This window comes from Panthera onca, chromosome D4 (genome assembly GCF_046562875.1).
Source record: "Panthera onca isolate mPanOnc1 chromosome D4, mPanOnc1 haplotype 2, whole genome shotgun sequence".
Classification (NCBI taxonomy): domain Eukaryota; kingdom Metazoa; phylum Chordata; class Mammalia; order Carnivora; family Felidae; genus Panthera; species Panthera onca.
This window is the reverse complement of record NC_138351.1, coordinates 77,263,357-77,285,703: the sequence shown is the minus strand read 5'-3', so window position 1 is coordinate 77,285,703 and position 22,347 is coordinate 77,263,357. Positions and strand designations below refer to the sequence as shown.

Here is a 22,347-nt window from a genome sequence, read left to right as displayed (position 1 = left end):
TTCCCAACGCTTTCCAGCTCTGTGTCCCTGGGAAAGTCTGTTCCTTTCTCTGATCCTCACCTCCCTTGTGCTAGTTGTAGATATTTCACTAATCCCAGTGAGATCTTGGGCACATCCCTTTCCTTTCTTTTTTTTTTTTTTTTACATTTTACTTATTTTTGAAAGACAGAGACAGAGAGTGAGTGGGGAAGGAGCAGAGAGAGAAGGAGACACAGAATCCAAAGCAGGCTCCAGGACAGAGCCTGTCAGCACAGAGCCTGATGCAGGGGCTTGAACCCACAAACCATGAGATCATGACTTGAGCCAAAGTTGGACACTCAACCAACTGAGCCACCCAGGTGCCCCTATCTCTTGCTTTTCTTAACCCTAAGTTTATCTGTAACTGTAGCATCCATTCTCAGTGAGGATAATAATACCTCCAAAGACATTAAAATTGATTCTGGGGGCAGGAGGACCTCCTTTTACTCTTTTTTTATGTACATCGAAAGCATAGTACATATTCATATATACAGAGTATATCTGTGGTATTAAAACTTCATGAGTTGGGAGTGGTTGAGGAAAAGTGTGTTGAAAAAGGTTCCTTAGCAGGTGATAATGAAAAAAGGAACTCAAAATTTTCTAACCCTCTTTAAAATTAAATATGTAACTTAGCTTCATAAAATTATGCTCTATTGTGTGATTGTTCTAAGACAATTCTAATTTTAACCAAGTTTCTATCTTCTTCAGAGATTTTTAAAAAATTAGTATTTGAACAAAAAGAAAGAGGCCAGCCCTTTTTAAAATAGCCAGTGGAACTTCTTCTCCATGTTTTCTTAGTTTTCTTCTCTGTCATTTGCATCTCATTCACATACTTCAGCGGGATTGAATATTCATTATAGTCTGGCTGCCACTCCTTGTCCATCCAATGATGTTCAAGTGTTTGGAAGCAGGTCAGGTAGCAGACTGGGCATCTGTGGAATGGATGGAAATAGCTTAACGTAGCTCAGACTAGGGTGTTTCCACTATTGGTTTCCTTTGTAATGCTATGCATTATATTTTATGCATTTGAGAACTTTATTCTGGAAAGTGATACATAGGAATCTGTGACAAAAATAAAGGTTAATAAATGGGGCAAATGCAAGTGTTAAGAGGCAATTGTTGTGAGGGGCGTCTGGGTGGCTCAGTCGGTTGAGTGTCTGGCTCCCGCTTGGGTCATAATCTTGCGGTCCGTGAGTTTGAGCCCCGTGTCAGGCTCTGTCCTGACAGCTCAGAGCCTGGAGCCTGCCTCCAATTCTGTGTCTCCCTCTCTCTCTGCCCCTTCCCCCTTCCCTCCCTTCTCCCCCCTCTCAAAACTAAATAAACATCGAAAAAAAATTTTTAAAGAGGTAGTTGTTGTCATATAAGACAGAGATAGTACAATAGTTGCCAGGACTGCTATAACAAAATACCACAGACTGTGTGGCTTAAACAACAGAAATTTATTTCCCCATAGTTCTCGAGGCCAGAAGTTGATATCAAGTTGTTGGCCAAAAGGTCCTCTTCTGAGGATGTCTCTCCTTGGCCTGTAGATGGCCAGCTTTTCCCTGGGTCTTCACATGGTCGTCCTTCTGTGTTTGTGGCCTCATCTCCTCTTCTTATAAAGACATCAGTCCTACTGGATTAGGGCCCCAACCTAATGACCTCATTTAACCTTAATTACCTCTTTAAAGACCCCAGCCCCCAATACAAGGATACTCAGAGGTACGGGGCGTTAGGACTTTCAACATGTGAAATTTGGGGACACCATAGATCAGCCCATGACACATAGAACTTACAGAGGAATAGGTTGACATTGATGCCAGGCGAGGGGGAAGAATGCAACAGAAGGGAAGAGAGCTGGAAGAAGACCAGGGGGTGACAGCACAGAGAAACGTGGCTGATGCATCTAACCCCCCGTTTGCAGAGTTTGGTCACTCACTCCTGAAATGGCTTTCAGTCAATGACAAGTGGTGGAATGTATTCAAGCCTAACGTGGGGCTCTCTGGACAGGGGAGAGAGGTGGGTGTGGGTGCACTCTTCATGGGTCTGTTGAGCTGAAGGTGGGTGGCTCACTAAATCTTGTTTTTTGTTTTTGTTTTTGTTTTCTCATCCTATGCTCCCCAAAGACGTTTTCTCCCAGGTCTGAGACCCTGACAGATGAGATCATCATGGGAATGAATACATGCTGTAACATTAGGAAAGAAACCTTTAATTATTTTGTACCCAAAGAATGAGAAGGGGGAAAAAAAAGAGCCATGTACTTTTGGCCAGAAAATTCCCTGAGCTTCATTTGTGAAGACCACCTCTCTACCATACAACCTTTCCTTTCCCTGCTTCTCATTCACCACTGTGACCAGAGCCTTCTTTTGAAATTTTCTATCCATGGTTCTCAGAGGTCTGTCTCATGATTCGAGGTATAATGAAAGGGATTTGCAGCTGCCGTCCGGCTCGCCAGGCAATTTTGTCTGGTGATACCTCCTTCCGTGGTATTTTTAGTTCTCATCTGTAGCTTTCTGTTTCTTTAGGGGCCGATATGCCTCTGGCTTTTCATAGAACACTACCGAGTGGCCTGAGCTCCCCAGCTCACCTCTGATCTATGCTGCACAATTACAGAAGCAGGCTTATAATCAATGTAATTGAAGATCAGAGTTAATGAGGACCTCCGTGCCCGTTCAGTCCCCTGAGCAACGCTGAGCTTCAGATGCTAGATAAGGAAACGATTGGGCTGAACTGAAAATCCATTTGGCTAATTAGATGATGTATATTCCCACAAGCCAGTGGGAGAAAAAAAAAATATATATATATATATATATTTAAAAATAAGGAAACATGACATTTTGAAGATGAGATTTTGGCAAAGATTCATTCCAGAGTCACTGCTCTGGGGAGATTGATTTGAGCACAAAGAGGATTCTCAGAGCGCCCAGAAAAATGGGGGTACTTTTGGTCCAAAGCCAAGAAAATAAAACAGGGTCCATTGGAAAACTAGAGATGTATGAGACACACAGAAAAATGCATTTCTATTCCTTTTCTATACGTCTATTCTCAAAGTAATGCTAGAACTTACCCAGAGAGAGCTGCTTGCCACTCTTTGGCCTCACTGTGCATGTTTGCATGCATTCTCTCTCTCTCTCTCTCTCTCTCTCTCTCTCTCTCTCTTCTCTTAGTCTCTCTCACACACACTCCCCAACATCTTCTGAACCTCCACTATACCCTACGCACTGTGGTGATTGCAGAGTTAGATAAGGCATAGTCTCTACTTTCAAGAAATGTACAATCTAGATGGGAGAATAAAGAAGAGGAAATTTTTTTTTAAAAAAATCCTGCTTTGCCTTAGATTTGCTATTTCTGAACTCCCTTCCTGGACTATAAGCTCTCTGTAGACAGATGCCATATTTTACTCATCCAGAGGATGAGACAGGGCCCAGCACATGGTAGGTGATTTATTTGTTAAATGAATAAATATATGGATGAATGAGTAAACCTATAATATGGCATATATAGCTTCCAGTTGAGTAGAATGCCTTGTATGTATGAGAGAGATCTTAATCTCCTCTTAAGGAGCATAAGGCAGATCTGAAGGTGAGCCTTGAGGGGCAGATGCCACCTCAACTTTTGCCAAGTTAGTTCTCCTTGGTATCCTTCGAAATCTAGCTTAAAGGCCAGCTCTTCAATGATTCCTCTACAACACCCTTTTTTCCTTCCACTTATCCTCAAAGATGCCCATCCTTGTCATGCAGTTCTCCCAACACTCTAGGAGGTATTATATCCATCTGTGCACACATTTGATCTCCCTTGCTAATCTGTAATTTTCTTGACAGATTCCGTCCATTTATCTTTCTTGGTATCCATTTCTTATGCAAGGAGGGGCTTAATAAATGTTGGTTAAATGAACACATGGATTAAGTCTTGAAATTACATTTTGTGCAGTTACTTCCTTTCACTATCTGATGTGACATCTCCCTGCCACATGTCCTTCCTCCTTCACACTGAACCCCTCCAGCATCTCTACTTTAATCATCTACATCACAAGTCCATGGGGGCAAATGAGAACTCAAGAACCTTGATTGATTTGGGGCGAGGGAGACACTGAAGGGCTCATCTTGTATTCTGGCTCTCACAGGATAAAAACAAAAAACAAACAAAAACCCTTTGGGATCCATGTGGAGGCATTCCTGCTTCACAATCCCATGCTGAAGTTAGTTGAAATTCCTTCCAGTCAAGCATGGGACTGTGATTTCATTAATTCATTCAACAGACATTCTCCAAACTCCTAATATATGCCAGGCATTCTGCTGAGGGCTGCATTGATAAGGACTAATGAGTCATGACCTCTTCCCTGTACGAAATCGCTGTCAATCAGAAAAGGCAAGGGGCGCCTGGGTGGCGCAGTTGGTTAAGCATCCGACTTCAGCCAGGTCACGATCTCGCGGTCCGTGAGTTCGAGCCCCGCGTCAGGCTCTGGGCTGATGGCTCGGAGCCTGGAGCCTGTTTCCGATTCTGTGTCTCCCTCTCTCTCTGCCCCTCCCCCGTTCATGTTCTGTCTCTCTCTGTCCCAAAAATAAATAAAAAACGTTGAAAAAAAAATTAAAAAAAAAAAAAAAAAAAAGAAAAGGCAAAAGACTTCCAGCACTCTAGGATACACTCTACAGAGGGATGCATAGACTGTCAGAGGAGAAATGAAATCATGGAAGAGGGAAACTCTGACTAATTCTGAATCAAAGCCCCAGCTCTCATGCCAGCCTGGAATAATGGGTATGTCCCAGCTTTGGATGCTGAAATACCTAGAGTCACTTTCTACTTGGGCCACTTATTACTTATAAATTCAGGTAACTTAGTTTCTCTCTCAACTTGTGCTGTCCTTCTGTCAAATGGGGGGAATACATACCCCCATAGGTCTGTTGTAAGAATTAAGTGAACAGGATGTGTAGCACACTCATTCAAAGGATAGTAACTTCCTTCTGCCATTAAACCAACAGTATAGGGGCATCTGGGTGGCTCAGTAGGTTAAGCGTCGACTTCAGCCCAGGTCATGATCTCACCGTTCGTGGGTTCGAGCCCCACATCGGGCTCTGTGCTGACAGCTCAGAGCCTGGAGCCTGCTTCAGATTCTGTGTCTCCCTCTCTCTCTGCCCCCCGCCCCCCACTCATGCTCTCTCTGTCTCTTAAAAATAAATAAACATTAAAACAACAATAACAACAACAACAACAACAACAACAACAACAACAACAGTATACTTTGGTAGAGTACCTTTTTAAAGAAGTTGAAGATAACCTGCTTTTGAGTCATTGTCTTTCAAAGAGACTCTTATTTCCCCTTATTTATGAGAGTTCTGATAAACCAGTATTGGATTTGGAGCGTCCAGGTTTATAAGAAATTCAAATAAAAACTAACATCACTCTTGTTAGTTGAGATTTCACAATGTGCTAGGGACATCACATATTGTAGTGGATGTACTAATGCCATGACCAAATCCGTCATTAGAACATAGGCACTATTCCCCCAGCTTCCAGGAATGTTGGTGGCTGACCACTTGGCTCTGAGCCTTTCTTGGAGAAATGTCCTTCATGGAAAAGGACCACTTCATCCAAGTCCATGCCCCTCCCCCAAAGATAGCCCGCAGCCTATGACTGGTTAAAGTGAGGGTACAAAGGCCTGATACATTGTCTTGATTCGGGACAACTGTGAAGGACCCTCCCAGCCCCAGAACGTCCCACTGGGATCAGCCCTGGGGTCTTTGCTGCAACGGCATCACTATTTGACTTCTCCCTCTGCTCACTCTCAATGCCATTTGGTCATTTCCTTACAAGCAGCACCCAGTAAACCTCCTGCATGTCAGTCTTTGCCTTTGAGCCTCATTTCTGGTAAACCTGACCTAAGATACATGCATTGTCTCGTTTAGTCTTTATATCAACCCTATGAAGGAGAAATTAGGAACCACATTTTTCATGTGAGGTGATGGAGGATTTGCCCAGGTTTACAGTTTGTAAGTAGCAGAGTGAAGATCTGAATCCATGGATTGCTGACTCTATTCTCTGTGTGGCTGCACCGTGTAGTTTCCCTGAAGTAGTGGGATTAGCCAAACTCAGCCCTGGGACACAATTCAATATCCATCCCTCAGTCTTTAGTGAGAATAAATACAAGAATTACCCATTTAAACAGCATGACTGTGCTTTTTAAAAGAAAAATCTGTGGTTGATACTGATGTTCGGTGCCTTGCACAGGGACCCATGCGACATGTTTCTGCTCGGGCTTAGTTCCAGAGGGGAAAATATGGCTTTGCAGATAGATTTGCATATCTTTCCTTGCCAGAAATTTGAAATATGGAATCCAGCAGACTTTTTTCTTTCTTTTCCTTTTTTTTTTTTTTTTTTTCCTTTCGCTGCCAAGGATTCTAAGGCCGACTTCAAATGTGGTCATTTCCTTATCTCTGAGCCTGATGCTATCTATCCCTTATGCTTTTCTCATAGAATCCCTCTTTCATCATCACCCCAAATAACATTGTCCACTGTATTTCTACTGAAGAACTCATTCTATACGATGATAGAAATCATATCCTCTGTGTGAGTTAGAGAGGATAATGTTGCCTGCCATGCCCTCAGGGAATCTTAGATCCTCGAGGCATTCAGGTATGGTCTGATGTGATCCTGTGTCCCTGGCCATTGCCCATTGGACCGCAGCTGGACACCAGGGCCGAGAGGAGCACAATCATTGCAGTCAGCCAGCAAGGTCTTTTGTGACCTGGCAGACAGGTTCTCGTTAAACCCAAATGATGCCCAGTAACTGGGTCCCTCTTTGGAAAATTTAAATTGCATACATGGAAAGCTTTTGTTGGTTGATCGTGAGGTAGAGGGAAGCAAATGCATGGAAAGAAGCTGAGTCATGTTAATTGTGAAACAATTTAAGATCTCCTGCTGCTGAGGTCTGTAGATCTGTTATAAATCTAGAACTTTCTCCAAGTCCAGCGTGGTGGAGCTTGGTCCTACTTGAACTTTTTGGCTTTTCTTTCCTCATATGAAATTCGACCTGTGCTGTATTTTTTTTAATGGAGATTTTATCTGTGTTTTCTTTTTTTCATTTATTAAGTTTCTTTTTAATTTTAATTTCAGTGTAGTTAACATACACTGTTCTGTTAATTTTAGTTGTACAATACAGTGAGTGATTCAGCACTTCCATGCATGACTAAGTGCTCATCATGATAAGGGTACTCTTAATCTCAATCACTTATGTCACCCACCATTTCCCTTCTGATTACCATCAGTTTGTTCTCGATAGGTGAGAGTTTCTTGTTTTTCTCTCTCTCTTTTTCTTTGTTGGTTTGTTTTGTTTCTTAAATTCCACATATGAGTGAAGTCATATGGTATTTGTCTCTCTCTGACTTATTTCACTTAGCGTTATATTCTCCTCCTCCATCCATGTCATTGCAAATGGCAAGATATCATTCTTTTTTATGTCTGAGTAATATTCCATCGTATATTATATACCACATTTTAAAAAGTTTATTCTTATTTATTTTGAGAGAAAGAGAGAGAGAGAGAGCACATGGCAGGGCAGAGAGAGAGAGAGAGAGAGAGAGAGAGAGAGAGAGAGAGAATCTCAAGCAGGCTCCACACTGTCAGCATGGAACCTGATGCGGGGCTCAAACTCATGGGGCATGAGATCATGACTTGAGCTGAAATCAAGAGTCAGATCCTTAACCGACTGAGCCACCCTTGTCGCCCTACCACCACATCTTAGTTATCCATTCATCTATGGATGGACACTTGGGCCGCTTCCATAGTTAGGCTCTTGCAAATAATGTTGCAATAAATATCAGGGTGAACGTATCCCTTTGAATTAGTGTTTTTTGTATTCTTTGGATAAATACACAGTAGTGTGATTGCTGAATCATAAGGTAATTTTATTTTTAACTGTTTGAGGACACTCCATACTGCTCCATACTGTTTTCCAGAGTGGCTGCACCAGTTTGCATTCCAACAGTATAAGAGGGTTCCCGTATCTCCATATCCTTTCCAACACTTGTTGTTTCTTGTGTTGATTTTAGCCATTCTGACTGGTGTAAGTTGAAAACTCACCATAGTTTTGATTTGCATTTTCCTGATGATGAGAGATATTGAGCATCTTTTCATGTGTCTGTTGCCTATTTGTATGTCTTCTTTGGAAAAATGTCTGTTCGTGTCTTCTGCCCATTTTTAAATTAGATTATTCATTTTTTGGTGTTGAGTTATATAAGTTCTTTATATATTTTGGATACTGGACCCTTTATTGGATATGTCATTTGCCAATATGTTTTCCCATTCAGTAGGTTGCCTTTTAGTTTCGTTGATTTTTTTCCTTTGTTGTCCAGAAGCTGTTTATTTTGATGTAGTCCCGATAGTTTATTTTTGCTTTTATTTCTTTTGCCTCAGGAGACATATCTAGAAAAACATTGCTACAGCTGATGCCAGAGAAATTACTATCTGTGCTCTCTTCTAAGATTTTTATGGTTTCAGGTCTCATATTTTGGTCTTCAATCCATTTTTAGTTTATTTTTGTGTATCGTGTAAAAAAGTGGGCCAGTTTCATGCTTCTGCATGTAGCTGTCCAGTTTTTCCAATATCATTTGTTGAAGAAGCTGCCTTTTTCCCATTGTATATTCTTTCCCCCTTTGTCAAAGATTAATTGACCGTATAATTGTGGGTTTATATCTGGGTTTTCAGTTCTGTGCTGTTGATCCATATGTCTGTTTTCATGCCGGTACCATATGGTTTTGATTACTAAAGCTTTGTAATATAAGTTGAAGTCTGGCATTGTGATGACTTCAGTTTTGTTTGTCTTTTTCACCATTGCTTTGGCATGGGTCTTTTGTGCTTCCATGCAGATTTTAGGGTTATTCTTCCAGTTCTGTGAAAAATGCTGTTGGCATTTTGATTGGGATTACATTAAATCTGTAGAATAATAGACACTTTAACAATATTTGTTCTTCCAACACATGAACATGGACTGTCTTTCCATTTCTTTGTATCATCTTGAATTTCTTTCATTAATGTTTTAGAGTTTTCAGGATATGGGTCGTTCCCCTCTTTGATTAAGTTTATTTGCAGATCTTTTATTGGTTGGGGTGCAATTATAAATGGGATTGTTTTCTTAATTTCACTTTCTGCTGCTTCATTATCAGTGTATAGGAATGGAACAGATTTCAGTATATTGATTTTGTATCCTGTGACTTCACTGAATTCATTTATGAGTTCCCGTAGTTTTTTGGTGGCATATTTTTAGGATTTTCTGTATATAGTATCATGTCATCTGTAAATAGTAAAACTCTTACTTCCTCCTTGCCAATTCGAATGCCTTTTATTCCTTCTTGTTGTCTAATGATGTGAGACACCTTTGCTCTGTTTTTATATGTATACACTCACCACATATACCCAATATGCAGCCACCCTGAACAGGCTTCTGTTCCCTGCTCCCAAGGAATATGTGTGTGCGTGTGTTTATTTATGTATATGTGTGTATGTGTATGTATGCATTCAGGTACATATGTATGCCTGTGTAGAGGTATACGTATTTGTGTGCACCTATATACGTTAAAAGGAATATTTTAGAGCATAGATTGCAAAGCTAGAGTCTTTTGTCAGACCTACACAAGTTTTTTAAGAACAAATTTAAGTCATTATTGCCAAATTGCTTGATTACAATTAAAATCTGAATTTTTGGACTCTGCCTGAAGAAAACCTGACATTCTTGGACTACTAGCTCATAGACCCATTTTGGCAAGAGTTGACTGGAGTGGGCCTGCAGCTACTCCAGTCTGATAGAACCCGAACTGCCAGTTCACCCCAAACTCCATTGTTCCTCAACATTAAGGCATTTTCCATTGCACAAGTGTGGCTTTTTTTCTTAGACGTGCTACCGATTTCTTTGAATTTCTCTTTTTCCCCCCACCTCCCTCTCTAATTGTGGGTTTATATCTGGGTTTTCTATTCTGTACTCTCTCTATTCCCTCTCTCTTTCTCTCCCTAATAGAATAAAAAACAAAATCTAGGCCAGGAGGCCAAGAAGCTACTCTGCTAGTCTCTCTGGCCCCTGTGGGCATTAATGACCCCTTTTCCGGGGGGGGGGGGGGGGAGGTGCCTGAGTGACAGGGACGTTAGCACTTTTTTTTTTCTTTTAAATTTTAATGTTTAAGGATTCTTTACTAGGACAAGTCAGGCTCTGGCTAAGCATAGCATTTTGTCTACATTAATTTATTCCATTTTTTTAACAATGAGGTGGGTTCCATTAATATTCCTATTTACAGATGATGTAACCAAGGCCCAGAGGCATTGAGTGCCTTTCCCAAAGTCAATGGCAGGTAAGGGTAGATTCTTGATTTGTACCTAAGTCTCTATGAGTTCTCAGGGCCCAATTCCTAACCACTAGGCTGAACTATCTCTGTGTCTGATTTGTGTGTCTCTACTGGCTGCTCATATTGTGACAAGCACGCTATAAATGCTCTGTAAATGCTGGTGGTCAAGTAAGAACAGGGTCCTGGGGTGGGGAGATGGCTTGTATGTACCTGTCTGTGTTCTCGGCCTGCAGCATCAACAGCAGGACACATCTATGTCTGTATCCTAAAAGCAGGGAGAAAGTAGCTGTCGTTCTCTCTGTTCACCTGCAGGGAGCAGCTTTGTGGTGAGTGAAGGGAGCTACCTGGATGTCTCAGACTGGTTAAACCCGGCCAAGCTGTCCCTGTATTACCAGATCAACGCCACCTCCCCATGGGTGAGAGACCTCTGCGGACAGAGGACGACAGATGCCTGTGAGCAGCTCTGCGACCCAGACACTGGTGAGCCGTGGGTTAGGCTGGGGATAGAGAGGGGGAGGATATGGGCCAAAAGATGGTCTACACCCCTTCTACCTGAAGAATCATGGCTCTCGAGCCACGGACAAGGGATTTTACATGAAGGCCCATCAGTTCCATTGGCCATTAAACTATACGCTGCCATCACCTGGCAAGGGAGAAAGTTCCATAAAACCATAGAATCCCAGAAGGAGAAAGGACCACAGACAGCATCTGGTCCAATTTCAAAGCAAGGTGTCTGAACATCATCTAGCATCCCTGAGCTCAGATCCTATCTACCCCTTACTAGCTGGGTGTTCTTTGTCATTTTTTCCAGCTTTACTGAAATTAAGTTGACATATAACATTGTATAAGTTTAAGGTGAACAATGCCATGATTTAATAATGCACATATATACCGTGAAATGATTACCACCTTCAGACTCACTAGCACCCCCGTCACTTCATATACCATTCTTTTTGCGGTGATAACTTTTGTGTAGCAACTTTCAAGTATATAAAACCACTTTAACTGTTCACTATGTTGTACATTAGATAGATCCCCATGTTCTTAAGTGGGGAGATATTGATCATAGTGTACACACTAGCTGGGTGTTCTTTAGAAAGATACTTCCTCTCTCTGAGTACCAGAGAATGAAAACAGCATCTAACCCAGAAGACTGTTGTTAGGATTAAATGAGATAATACGTGGAAAGCCCCTCGTAAATTCATTTACTCATTCATTCCACAGGGCAGACATCTTCCTAGGCATTGAAGATATAGCAGTGAACAAAATAGTGTAATCTCTGCCCTAATTAAGTTTATATTCCAAGGATACATTAAATCTGCACTAACAAGGTAGCCACTAGCCGCACGTCGCTATTTAAATAAAGTGGAATTAAATAAAGTAAGCATTCATTTCCCCAGTCACATTAGCCATATTTCAAGCTACGTGTGACTAATGGCTACCTCTTGGACAACTCAGATGTAGAACATTACCACCCCTGCAGAAAGTTCTGTTGGACAGTGCTACAACAGACAAACAGGAAAATATATGTGCTCTGTCAGGTGATGATGCATGCTGGGGGGGAACACACAGCATATGGGATGCTAAGCTGGGAGTGGGGGTGGAGCTGTTATTATATGCAGTGGTCAGGGAAGGCTTCTCTGAGAAGAGGACATTTGAGTGGGCACCCTGAATCTAAGATGATGGAAGCCATTTGACTATCTGGGGGACCGGTATTCTAGGTAGAGGCAACGACAAGGGCCAGCACGCTGCAGCAGGAGTTCAGGGATGTTGCCATTGGTTCAATAGGAAGAATGGTGTGGTTAGATGGAGATGAGAGAGGAGAGGAGTAGAAGGAAAATTTGAAAAGCAGAAGGTTAGGTGGGGTGGCTTCAGGGACTTACAGAGGATGACAAGGACTTTGGATTTTACTCTGAGTGAGGTGAGATGTCACTGGAGGATTCTGAGCCAAAGGAGCGACATGATGTGGCCTGGATTTTAACAGAAGTACTCTGGCTGGTGCGTGGCAAATTGACTTGGCATTCAAGGGCACTATTATTCTAATATAGGTAAGCGTTAGCAGTGGCTTGGCCCACAGGGGTAAGGGGGAAAGATGGTCAAATTCTGGACCTATTTAGAGGGTAGATTTGACAGTCCTTGTAATTGGGTCTGAAAGGTGAGAAGCAGAGAGGGGTCAAAGATGATTCCAAAGCGTTCAGTCCGAACAGTGGGATGAATGGACTTCTCTTTCATTGAGTCAGAGGATGCTGTGGGAGGGTCAGGATTGAGGTGAGGAGGATTAAGGGTACTGTTTTGGATGTAAGTTCAAGATGACTAGTAAACATCAAGTAGAGATAGAAGACAGGCATTGATGTCCAGAAGTCAAATTCAAAGAAGTTTTAGCTGGAGATAGAAATGTATGAGTCAATAGCATACCCATGATATTTAAACCTAGGAGACAGTGTCTTCTTTATAGTAAATGATTAGTACATAGATAATATCTTATTCCTACTTGTTGTTCAATAAGTGGTGGTTATTAATGTCCACAAACTGGGAAATAGAAGTTGGAGAGAAAAGAGTTGGCAAGGTCCCAAAGCAAGTTAGACATGAAGCTGTTCTAGCTCCCAGTCCTTTGCTCTTCCCTATGACTTACATTGGTGTAGTCTCTCTGGAACTTCATTTCTTCTTCGTTAACAAGAGCCTGGCCATCTTGCTTGGAAAGTCCATTGCACAATGCCCATGTGGCCACCTCTGTGCAGAGCTGAGGGCTCTCAGTGGCCCAGGTCAAAGGTGTGCTCTATCTCGGTTCTCTCCCACTGCTCCATGGGGCAACAGTTCAGGAGTGAAGAGAGGGCTTCTCCAGGCTAACCCTTGAGTCTCTGCAGGGTTGGGCAAGGATTTGGCTTTCAAACCACGATCCCCTCTTATCCTTTAGTTGGAAGTCTGTTTAGACACATTTTTGTAGCTTTTACATAGGCCTGTTGGGGAAGCTATTTGGAAAATGCAATGCAGCTTTAGTGTATCATTTGACCAGACAGCTGAATCTTCTTTCTCTTAACTAAAACATTTAGGCTTTAAGGCACTATCACCCTAAGCAGTACCCCTTTACTCCCACCACACACACACACACACACACACACACACACACACACACACATACACACATACACACACTCGATTATCCTCATCCAACAGACAGGAACGCCCTTGTGAAATGATGTGCCTCTGGATCTGGTCCTGTACATTCTTTTTTTTTTTTTCTTTGTATGTTTTGTTTCTTGTTTCTGTTTCTTTTTCTTTTTTCTTTTTCTTCTTCTTTTTCCTTTTCTTTCCTTAAAAAGCAGGCAAGACTATTGGTAGAAGAGAACAGAAGGTATCTCCTCCCTTGCCTCCCTCTATGAAGCCACAGCTAGCACAGTGCCTGAGGGTCTGACCTTCTGGCTTCCCATCGGATCTGCCTTCAGGTGCAAGGTCATGGTTTCTGATGATCTTTTCTGTTAGCTGTCAGCTTGAGGGCATAATTCCAAACAGTGGGTCATCCAGGGAGTAAGCACGTGCTAGGCAGTTTTAGAAATGATCAGTTCTCCCGCCAGTATCCCCTGGAATTGCACACACACATATACTGTAGAGCTGAAAATGCTACAAGAATCCACTGCATTGACCTTCTCAACTTTATCACTGACAGTATTGATGCCAGAGAAGAAAGGTGAGAGGATCAAAGTCACACAGCCAGCAGATAGAGAGCCAGGATTCAAACTCGGGGGACTGAGCTCTTAACCATTGCTTCTTGAGCCTCTGTAGGTCTACTGTGACTTTAAGATCCTACATTTCTAAAAAGCTACCAACTACTGCTGATGCTTCTGGCCAAGGACTCTCTTTGGTGCACCAAGGCTCTAAACACTTTCCCTCCCAAATAGTCCTCTCATTTTCTACACAAACAATATAAGTCCTAGTTGCCATATATGTTAATTTATTTATCTGACAAAGCCATGCTCACATCTGGCACTTTATTTTCTGCCTGTGTGCCACCTGCCCTGGGATTTAGATATACTGATCCCTGCAATTCCCTGAAGGCACCATACCCTCTCATGCCTACGTTGCTTTGATGGACTATTCCCTCCTTCTTGAAATATCTTTCTCCCTCTTTTACTGGGAGACCAGGGATTGTTTTTATTATTATTATTATTATTATTATTATTATTATTATTATTTTATTTCCATTCCATTCAGTCCAAACCCCTCACCAGATTAAGGAGTCCTCCTTTCTGTTCTCATAGGTCCCTGTGTCATAGTTCTCGTCCCTGTGCACAGCCATTGTTCTTTCCTTGTCTGGGTCTATCCCCAGACCGTAAGCTTTGTTAGGGGCTGAGGAAAGGGGGATTCAAAGCATGTGTCTTGGTTATCTCTGTATCCTTCAAGCCTGGCCTAATGCTGGCGTATAATTGGCACACAAAGAAAATCATGAAAGGATGAAGGAAGGAAGGACATTTATATGCTCTGTGAAACAATTTTATACACCAGTTTTTAGTCTCTTCCTCCATATCCACTTACCTATGAGCTCAGATTAAATATCTTCCAGCTCTAGAGAAATTGGGTCACCAGGAACCATCTCATAGCCAGACAAGCTGGAAGGCTCTGGCCTCATCCTCCCATTTAGCCACATCCCCAAGAACACTCTCCTTGTAGCCTACACCCTGTTCATCTTCTCTATAATCCTCCCAAACACCCCAGGCCAAGTTTTACCTTCTAACTAGAGTTAAGGCCCCTCCTTCTACCTGAAGTGTCTTGCATTCTTTAATCATTGACCTTGTAAAATCCTATTCACTGATGACCTCTTCTTTCCTCCTGGTAGAATGGATGACTTCTATAGTATCATCAGAGTTCTCTGTTGACTAAATATCTGATTAAAACTTGAGTTATTGTTTGGAAACGCCTGCCCTGTTAAAATGTAAGCTCCTTAAAGCCAGGGAATGTATCTCATTTACTCCTGTATCCTTCTCACCACCATGTCCAGCAAAGAACCTTACTCTTACAAGTCATTCAAGGCATAAACAGATGGGACTATCTACCGGTGAGGAGTGGAAATGGGAACATAAGATCCCTGAATATATTTTCATGGGGCTTAACTCACACTCATTTTGAAAAATTTATTGCAATTTGTTAGATTCAATTCAAGCAAGATTTTCTTAATTCCACAACTCATAAGTCTTGTGTGTTAAGTGCTATGGGAAATCACAGACAAATTGGACAATGTTCCTGCCTTCATGGATTTCACATTTTCACAGGGATAAAAATAATATGCCCATATATAGCTATTATAAAAGACACAATGTGGGATAAATCAAGAACAGGCATTAACAAAGTAGCTCATGACTGGAGAAAAGGGAAAAATGTATTTTAGATGGGGATTTCAAGAGATACATCATGGAGTGCGTGACCTTTTATCTGAGCCTTGTAGAATCAGTAGGGAGTATGAATAGGAAGGGTCCCTTAACAGAGGGATTTTAATGATTGAAATCAAGAGGAAGAAAGTTTAAAATTATTCCAGGAACGAGAAAGCAGTATATCTGAGCTGGCATCCGGAGAATATACCGCATAGTAAGTGGAGGAGGAGAACTAAGAGAGACGCAGGTGATGAAGTTGGAAAGGTAAGATGAAGAGAACTCAGAGAAAGATAAGGACCTGAAGATTCTGAGAACCACTAAAGGTATTAGTAAGACTTTATGAGAAAAGGGGAAGTGACTTTCCACATCTGTCCAATTGTTTTGGGGAACCATCTAATTGTTCATGGCAATAGGTAGGCCTCCCCTCCTTTGCTTTCTATCAGGAATTAGACTATGAGGGAAGTCATGGCAAAACTAAACCCCTAACTCCTGCACATATTCAGGCCTTAAATCTGTCAAAAGTGGCTTTGCCTTCCTTCAGTAAGCTTCTCCTTCCTTGAGTAGGGCCAAACAAAGTCATAGAGTCCAATCATTGCTCATCATGCCTTAAAGCTTTAGTGAATTTGTCAATAAGAAGGATCATTCTTCCAAACTGACCAAGAAGAAGGAGAAAAGTGGGGACATAATACTGCTGAAGATGTATATATATACACACACACACACACACACACACACATATATATATATATAATTACATATATATACATATATAATTATACATACATATATATATAGTTTCATACATAATTACATATATATATAACTATATATAGTTATATCTATATCTATCTATCTATGTGTAGATATCTATATAGATATCTATATATCTATATGTATATATCTATACATATATGTATATATATGTATATCTATACATATCTATATAGATATCTATATAGGTATCTATACATAGATAGATAGATAGATAGATAGATAGATAGATAAATGCCGTGATGTGTGAATGAACCTGGCCAAGTTTTCCTGGCTGTGTGCCATAGCCCAGTTCAAGTGTGTTCTTCTAGGGATTTCAACAATCAGTACCACCCACAGAGCTGATTATGGGATTGGATACATGGTGTGCTTGTGTTGGCTTTTGTAACAGCTCATGAGACTCATGAGAGTTGATTGTTATCATCTCTTCCCGGCTCTTTGTTCAGTTATGTCATGTAGATAGCTTGAAAATTGGCTATGATGAAGGTATTTATACCAACAAAATTGGTTAATGTCACCAATCATGGCTTATTTTCTTTGGAAAGCCAATCATTTAACATGTACCTTCTAACAGTGAAGGGGATGAGAACACACCAATATAGGACCAAGGCAAAGAAGGGATTCAGTGAAGATTTAGAGAAGGTCTGAAAATGTTTCCAGACGGTGGTGTTATGATCCTTTCCGGAATAGGCTACCATTACACTTCATCTTTCAGAAGATAGAAGTGATCATTCAAGAACTACTTGCTACAGTCCCATATGGTGTAGAACCAGGCAGTTTAAATGATCAGGGTTTGACTCTTCAGAATGTCATTACGGGTAAATCCTTTTGTGAAACAGCTTTATTAAAGTTCTGCACATGTGTGGTATCATGCTAAATTCCATACAAAATATTTGACAGTATGGCTTCAAACCAGAAGCAAGTAACAGCAGAACACTAATGCCTTTAGTCACTAATTCATTCATCTCTTTATTTATTCATTCAGGCATTTAGTTAACCAGAGTAGAATTGGAATATCCTTTTGAGTCAGACCAGGTTCAGATCTTTGCTTCTGTGCTTACTGAAGTAGGGCTTTGGGAAAGCCATTTAATATATCCAAGACTTATTTTTTAAAATATGTAAAAATGAGAGTAAGACCTATTTGGCAGGGCACTATGAGAATGAGATGAAAGATTACATTTCCAATACACCCTGCACAGTATATAATGTATGGTGGGCACTCAAAACATAGCATCTTTTATTAATTTTATAATCAGTTATGCAGTCCCTAGTGCCTTCATGTAATTAATTCAATTTGTATGTCAATTAACTTAATAAATATTTCATCAGACACCTCTAATCCAGCATTGTGCACTGTGTTAAATTTTTTCAGAACTAAATAAGATGTTGTCCCTGACCTCTAGGAGCTGACCACCTAACAGAGAAACTTACCATAACCTGGACTTTCCTATCAATGGACTTTCATTTAGTCCTTGGGCAACTTCTAAACTGGTGCAATGAAGTAAGTCCAATGCTCTCAGTCCTAGAGTCAGCTTGGCCACAGATTTGTCATCCACCCTTGAGTATGGCATATGCTGTGAACTTCATATTCATTCTCTTCAACAAAGAAATTAGTGGAAACAACTTTTAATGCAAGAAAGATCCCTAGTGATCATCTAGTCTGATCTAATTATGAGACTGAAGGCCACTGAGGCTAAGCAAGTTGCCCAGTGTCACTAAGTAAATTAGTGGCAAGATACGAATTACAACCCTGAATAATTCCTAAGATATTTCTCGGTTCAAAATTCATGTTTCTATGACCTTTTGAGCACTAATAACTTAGAGCATGAGTATGATTGAAACAATTTGTAAATGGCATTTAAAGAAGATTGAATTTTCTTTTCCAATTGATAAGAACTTCAGTCATGTTCGCCGTCACGTTCAGTTTATTTCCGTGTCTTCAGCAGCCACTTTTCATTTGCAATAAGATATGAAATGAGAATACAATGAGTGTAGTTATGTCCTATATTTGTCTTATATGGTATTAAATATTTCTAATGTTTATAGGTTAATCTTGTTATTTACTAAGCCCTGTATTGTTCAAGTTTAATGGGACACAAGGACTTTATGAAGTTGTAAATTTAAGCATTCACAGAAATGGAGAATGTCCCTGCCTTGAAGGAGATTGTAGCATGGGGGTTTCCAGGTACCAGATGTGTAGCATTTAAGTAAGATCGTGCACAGGTGAGATGCACAATTAAATAAGCTGAGATTTATCTACAGAGAGCCCACTTCCTGTCAGACCAGAGAGGAGAGATTTGTGTTATGAGTATATAGTTTTGTTAAAACTTGTCCAGTGTTCATCTTGTTTATTGCTATAGCTAACTGAAACTGTTACCACATTAATACATCTTTTTTTTTTGAATGAATGAATGAATGAGTGAATGAATGAGAAGCAAGTTTCATTTGATGAAATGTCAGGGCTTTTTCAGTGGGTTGGGTGTATGGTTCTGCTGGTCAGGACCATGGATAGCTCTCTGGGTGCTGACAGTGAATTTTGGCTAAGTGTTTTTGCTAAAAATTTTACCTGGTACAGCTCTCTTCTGAAAGTCACCTCTCCTTTGAGGTGGGTACCACTAGTCTTTTTAGAACTCAGATAAAGTAAGCTCTATCCTTTATCCATTGAGGATTAGTGTGTCCAACTATGTTGTTACTCTAGTGGGCCTCAACTAGAGTAAATCAGTCTTCCATGAAGTGAGTCACCCTTATCCTCAGAATTCAGAATGCTGTCTATGCCACCATGCCTTGGTCCAGAACTATACCAAAACCTGTATTAAACAAAACTCATCTAAGCTGATTGTCAATTAATGAACTCCATGCCTCATTAAGACATGCAAGATAATTAAATCAAACTTTTAAAAAAACATTTCCAACAAAAGCCATTCAAACAACAACAACCAAGGTCTTTTTCTGTTTAAAGACCATGAAATGAATGTTAACCACAAAATTCTATTTATCTTAACAAAGTGATCCATTTGATGCAGGTTCATATCTATATATAATACACGGAGGTGTTAGATAATGGCCAGAGCTAGCTTACAGTGAAGAGAGGCATGGTCAAGTTTGGGTATGATATCAAGGAGTGCATGAATACTGGGGCAATAGTAATGGCATCTGAAATTTATTGTGCATTTATTGTGTACCAAGAATAATTGCTGCAGCTTTCTATTACTACCTTGGGCTTCATAACAATACTTCAGTGTAGTTATTGATGCTTCCATTTGCCATACAAGAAGCTATGTCTTAAAACAGTTGAATGAAATTCTCAAGGTCATATATTTATTAAATATCACAGCTGGGATTTGGACCCAGACTGAGTAAGAAGCTACTATTTGAGGAGTCAGTGTTTGAGAAGTTTGCTTAGTATTGAGAAAAGAGAGGCATTCTGGCATTCTCTCTTTGATAGGTATTTGCAGAGAATTCTCAGAGGTAGGCATGAATCCGTTGGACAAAGAATTTATGGAATAAGCTGACTGAAAAAAATAAAAGGACCCAGTTGGACTGGGGACAAGGGAGAAATGCAGAACTGAGGGACAGAACTGTGACAGCATTTATGGGTTGTAGGGAAACCATTTTATATCTCTTACTTGGGAGTCTTGCTATATTTGGTCTAGAGGTGTTGTAAAATGTTGTGGAAGAGGGTGGAGGTCTTTTGAAAAAGGACAATCTGTGTCAAAGATGAGGTCATAAAATTTCAGAAAGCCCACAACAGAAAGCAACAGGACTGACTGTTCAAAAATTTGGAAGGACAAGAAGGTTAGAATGGGCTGCAAAAGAGACTGAAAATGTTTTCTTATTGGGAGCTTGCCAGCCTCTCTGAAGGTCCAAGGTAACCTTTGCTTCTGAACCTGAAAGAAAGAGGGTGTGAGAGATCTGAAGTGTCTTCCGATGAAGTTGCTAATAGGAAGATAAATGGAGGTATCTCTGATTCTTACCTCTTTGATGAATGTGCCAAAAAGAAGGGGAGCTCTCAGATTTTAAGATGAGATTCGTCATCAAAAATATAATTTACTGGCATTTAAATTAGAGACTATATTTAATTTTATTCAGCAAGTATATTACAAAAATATATTGGTGGCTCTATAAATGGTATCTGTCCTGCTATTTTCAAAATAATTCATAAACTTTAAATTTATCTGTAGTACCTATCAGCAGTGAACTATCAATAAACAAAAGTGTGGAAAAGGAAGATGATGGTAAATTTACAGGTTGGGGTTGGGAGTGTTCTTAGGATACAAAGCCAGGTTGTGAAGTGTTCCATGCTGGTTAGTGATGAGTCATTTCCAGCAAATACAGGCTCTTTGCAGGTGCTGTTACCTCTGTACTCAACTGTCTGCTCTCCACCCACCCTCACTCCTTACGAGTCTTATTCTTCCCTTTCTTTCCTCCTCCTTATCTTTCTTGTTTCAGCTTAAATGTCTCATCCTCAAGGAGGTTTTTGCTGACTTTCTAGACTGAGTTATTCCTTTTACCCAGCATTAGTACCCTTTATTTTTTTCTTTATAGCATATAATAATAACAATGCCCATTGTACAATACAAACTATGTGTCAGGCTCTCTTCTATGGACTTCACATATATTATCTCATTTAATCCCATTAATAGCCCTAGGAAATAGACAAAATCATATTTTAACTGCAGCAAGATGCAGTTAGATATATGTGCCAATATTTTGCATTCTACTAAGAAAAAAATGCTGCCAACAATTACCATTAGGATACTAATAACACACAAGTCCTCATTTCAAGGGTATGAAAGTGTGGAAAGCTGTGTGTCTTAGAATTGGTGCAATGCCCTATTATTATCATTTTACAGACAAGGAAACTGAATCATATAAGTTAATGGATTTTCCCAAAGTCACACATCTAAGAAGTGGTGGAGTCCAGATTGGAATCCTAGAAGTCAGGCTTCAAATTGTACCCTCTTAACCACTGATCTGCACTATCAGTACAGAATCACAACTTCTAATTATATGTTTATTTGTGAAGTTCTGTGTTCGATTCCTAGGTATCCAAGAGACTCTAGGCTGCACCTATGGGATTTACTGCTTACCTCCAAACCCAGCCCATTCATTGTCTAGTTCATTGCCCGTGTTTAATAATGAATGATGGAATGAGTGAATAAAAAAAAGAAACATTGTGTTTGGAGACCAATTCCATGGACTTGACTACTAGATTTGCAATTTTGACTAATAGTGTGACCTTTCACATGTCACTTTGTTCTCTGAGTATTAGTTTCTCTATTTGTAATATAAAAGGAAATTATAGTTGACTCCTTGAACAACAATGGGTTTGAACTGTGCGGGTCCACTTACATGCAGATTTTTTTCAAGAAACACAATATGGTACTGTGAATGTATTCTCTCTTTCTTATGATTCTCTTCATAACATTTTCTTTTCTCTAGTTTACTTTATTATAAGAATATAGTATATAGGGATGCCTGGGTGGCTCAGTCAGTTAAGCATCTGACTTCGGCTCAGGTCATGATCTCCAGGTTTGTAGGTTTGAGTCCCGCATCAGGCTCTGTGCTGACTGCTCAGAGCCTGGAGCCTGTTTCAGATTCTGTGTCTCCTCCTTTCTCTGCCTGCTGCCCCCCACCCCCATGCTCATGCTCTGTCTCTGTTTCTCAATAATAAATAAATGTTAAATTTTTTTAAAAAAGAATATGGTATACAATACATATAACACGCACAATATGTGTTAATTGACCATTTGTGTTATCAGTAAGGCTTTCCAGTCAATAGTAGGCTATTAGTAACTAAGCTTTGGGGGAGTCAAAAATTATACATGGATTTTCAATGGTGCCTGGGGTCCAGCATCCTTGTCCCTCATGTTGTTCAAGGATCAGCT

General features: G+C 40.4%; 1 protein-coding gene across 4 annotated transcripts in view; it reads left to right on the top strand.

Annotated features, from left to right (window-relative positions):
• Positions 1–22,347, top strand: part of ASTN2 (astrotactin 2) — an 876,482-nt gene that overhangs the window by 378,645 nt on the left and 475,490 nt on the right. For all 4 annotated transcript variants that reach the window (XM_078436555.2, XM_078436553.2, XM_078436554.2 and 1 more), the window contains one exon: positions 10,638–10,805. In XM_078436555.2, the coding sequence (XP_078292681.2) occupies positions 10,638–10,805 (168 nt within the window). The remainder of the gene's footprint in view (positions 1–10,637; positions 10,806–22,347) is intronic.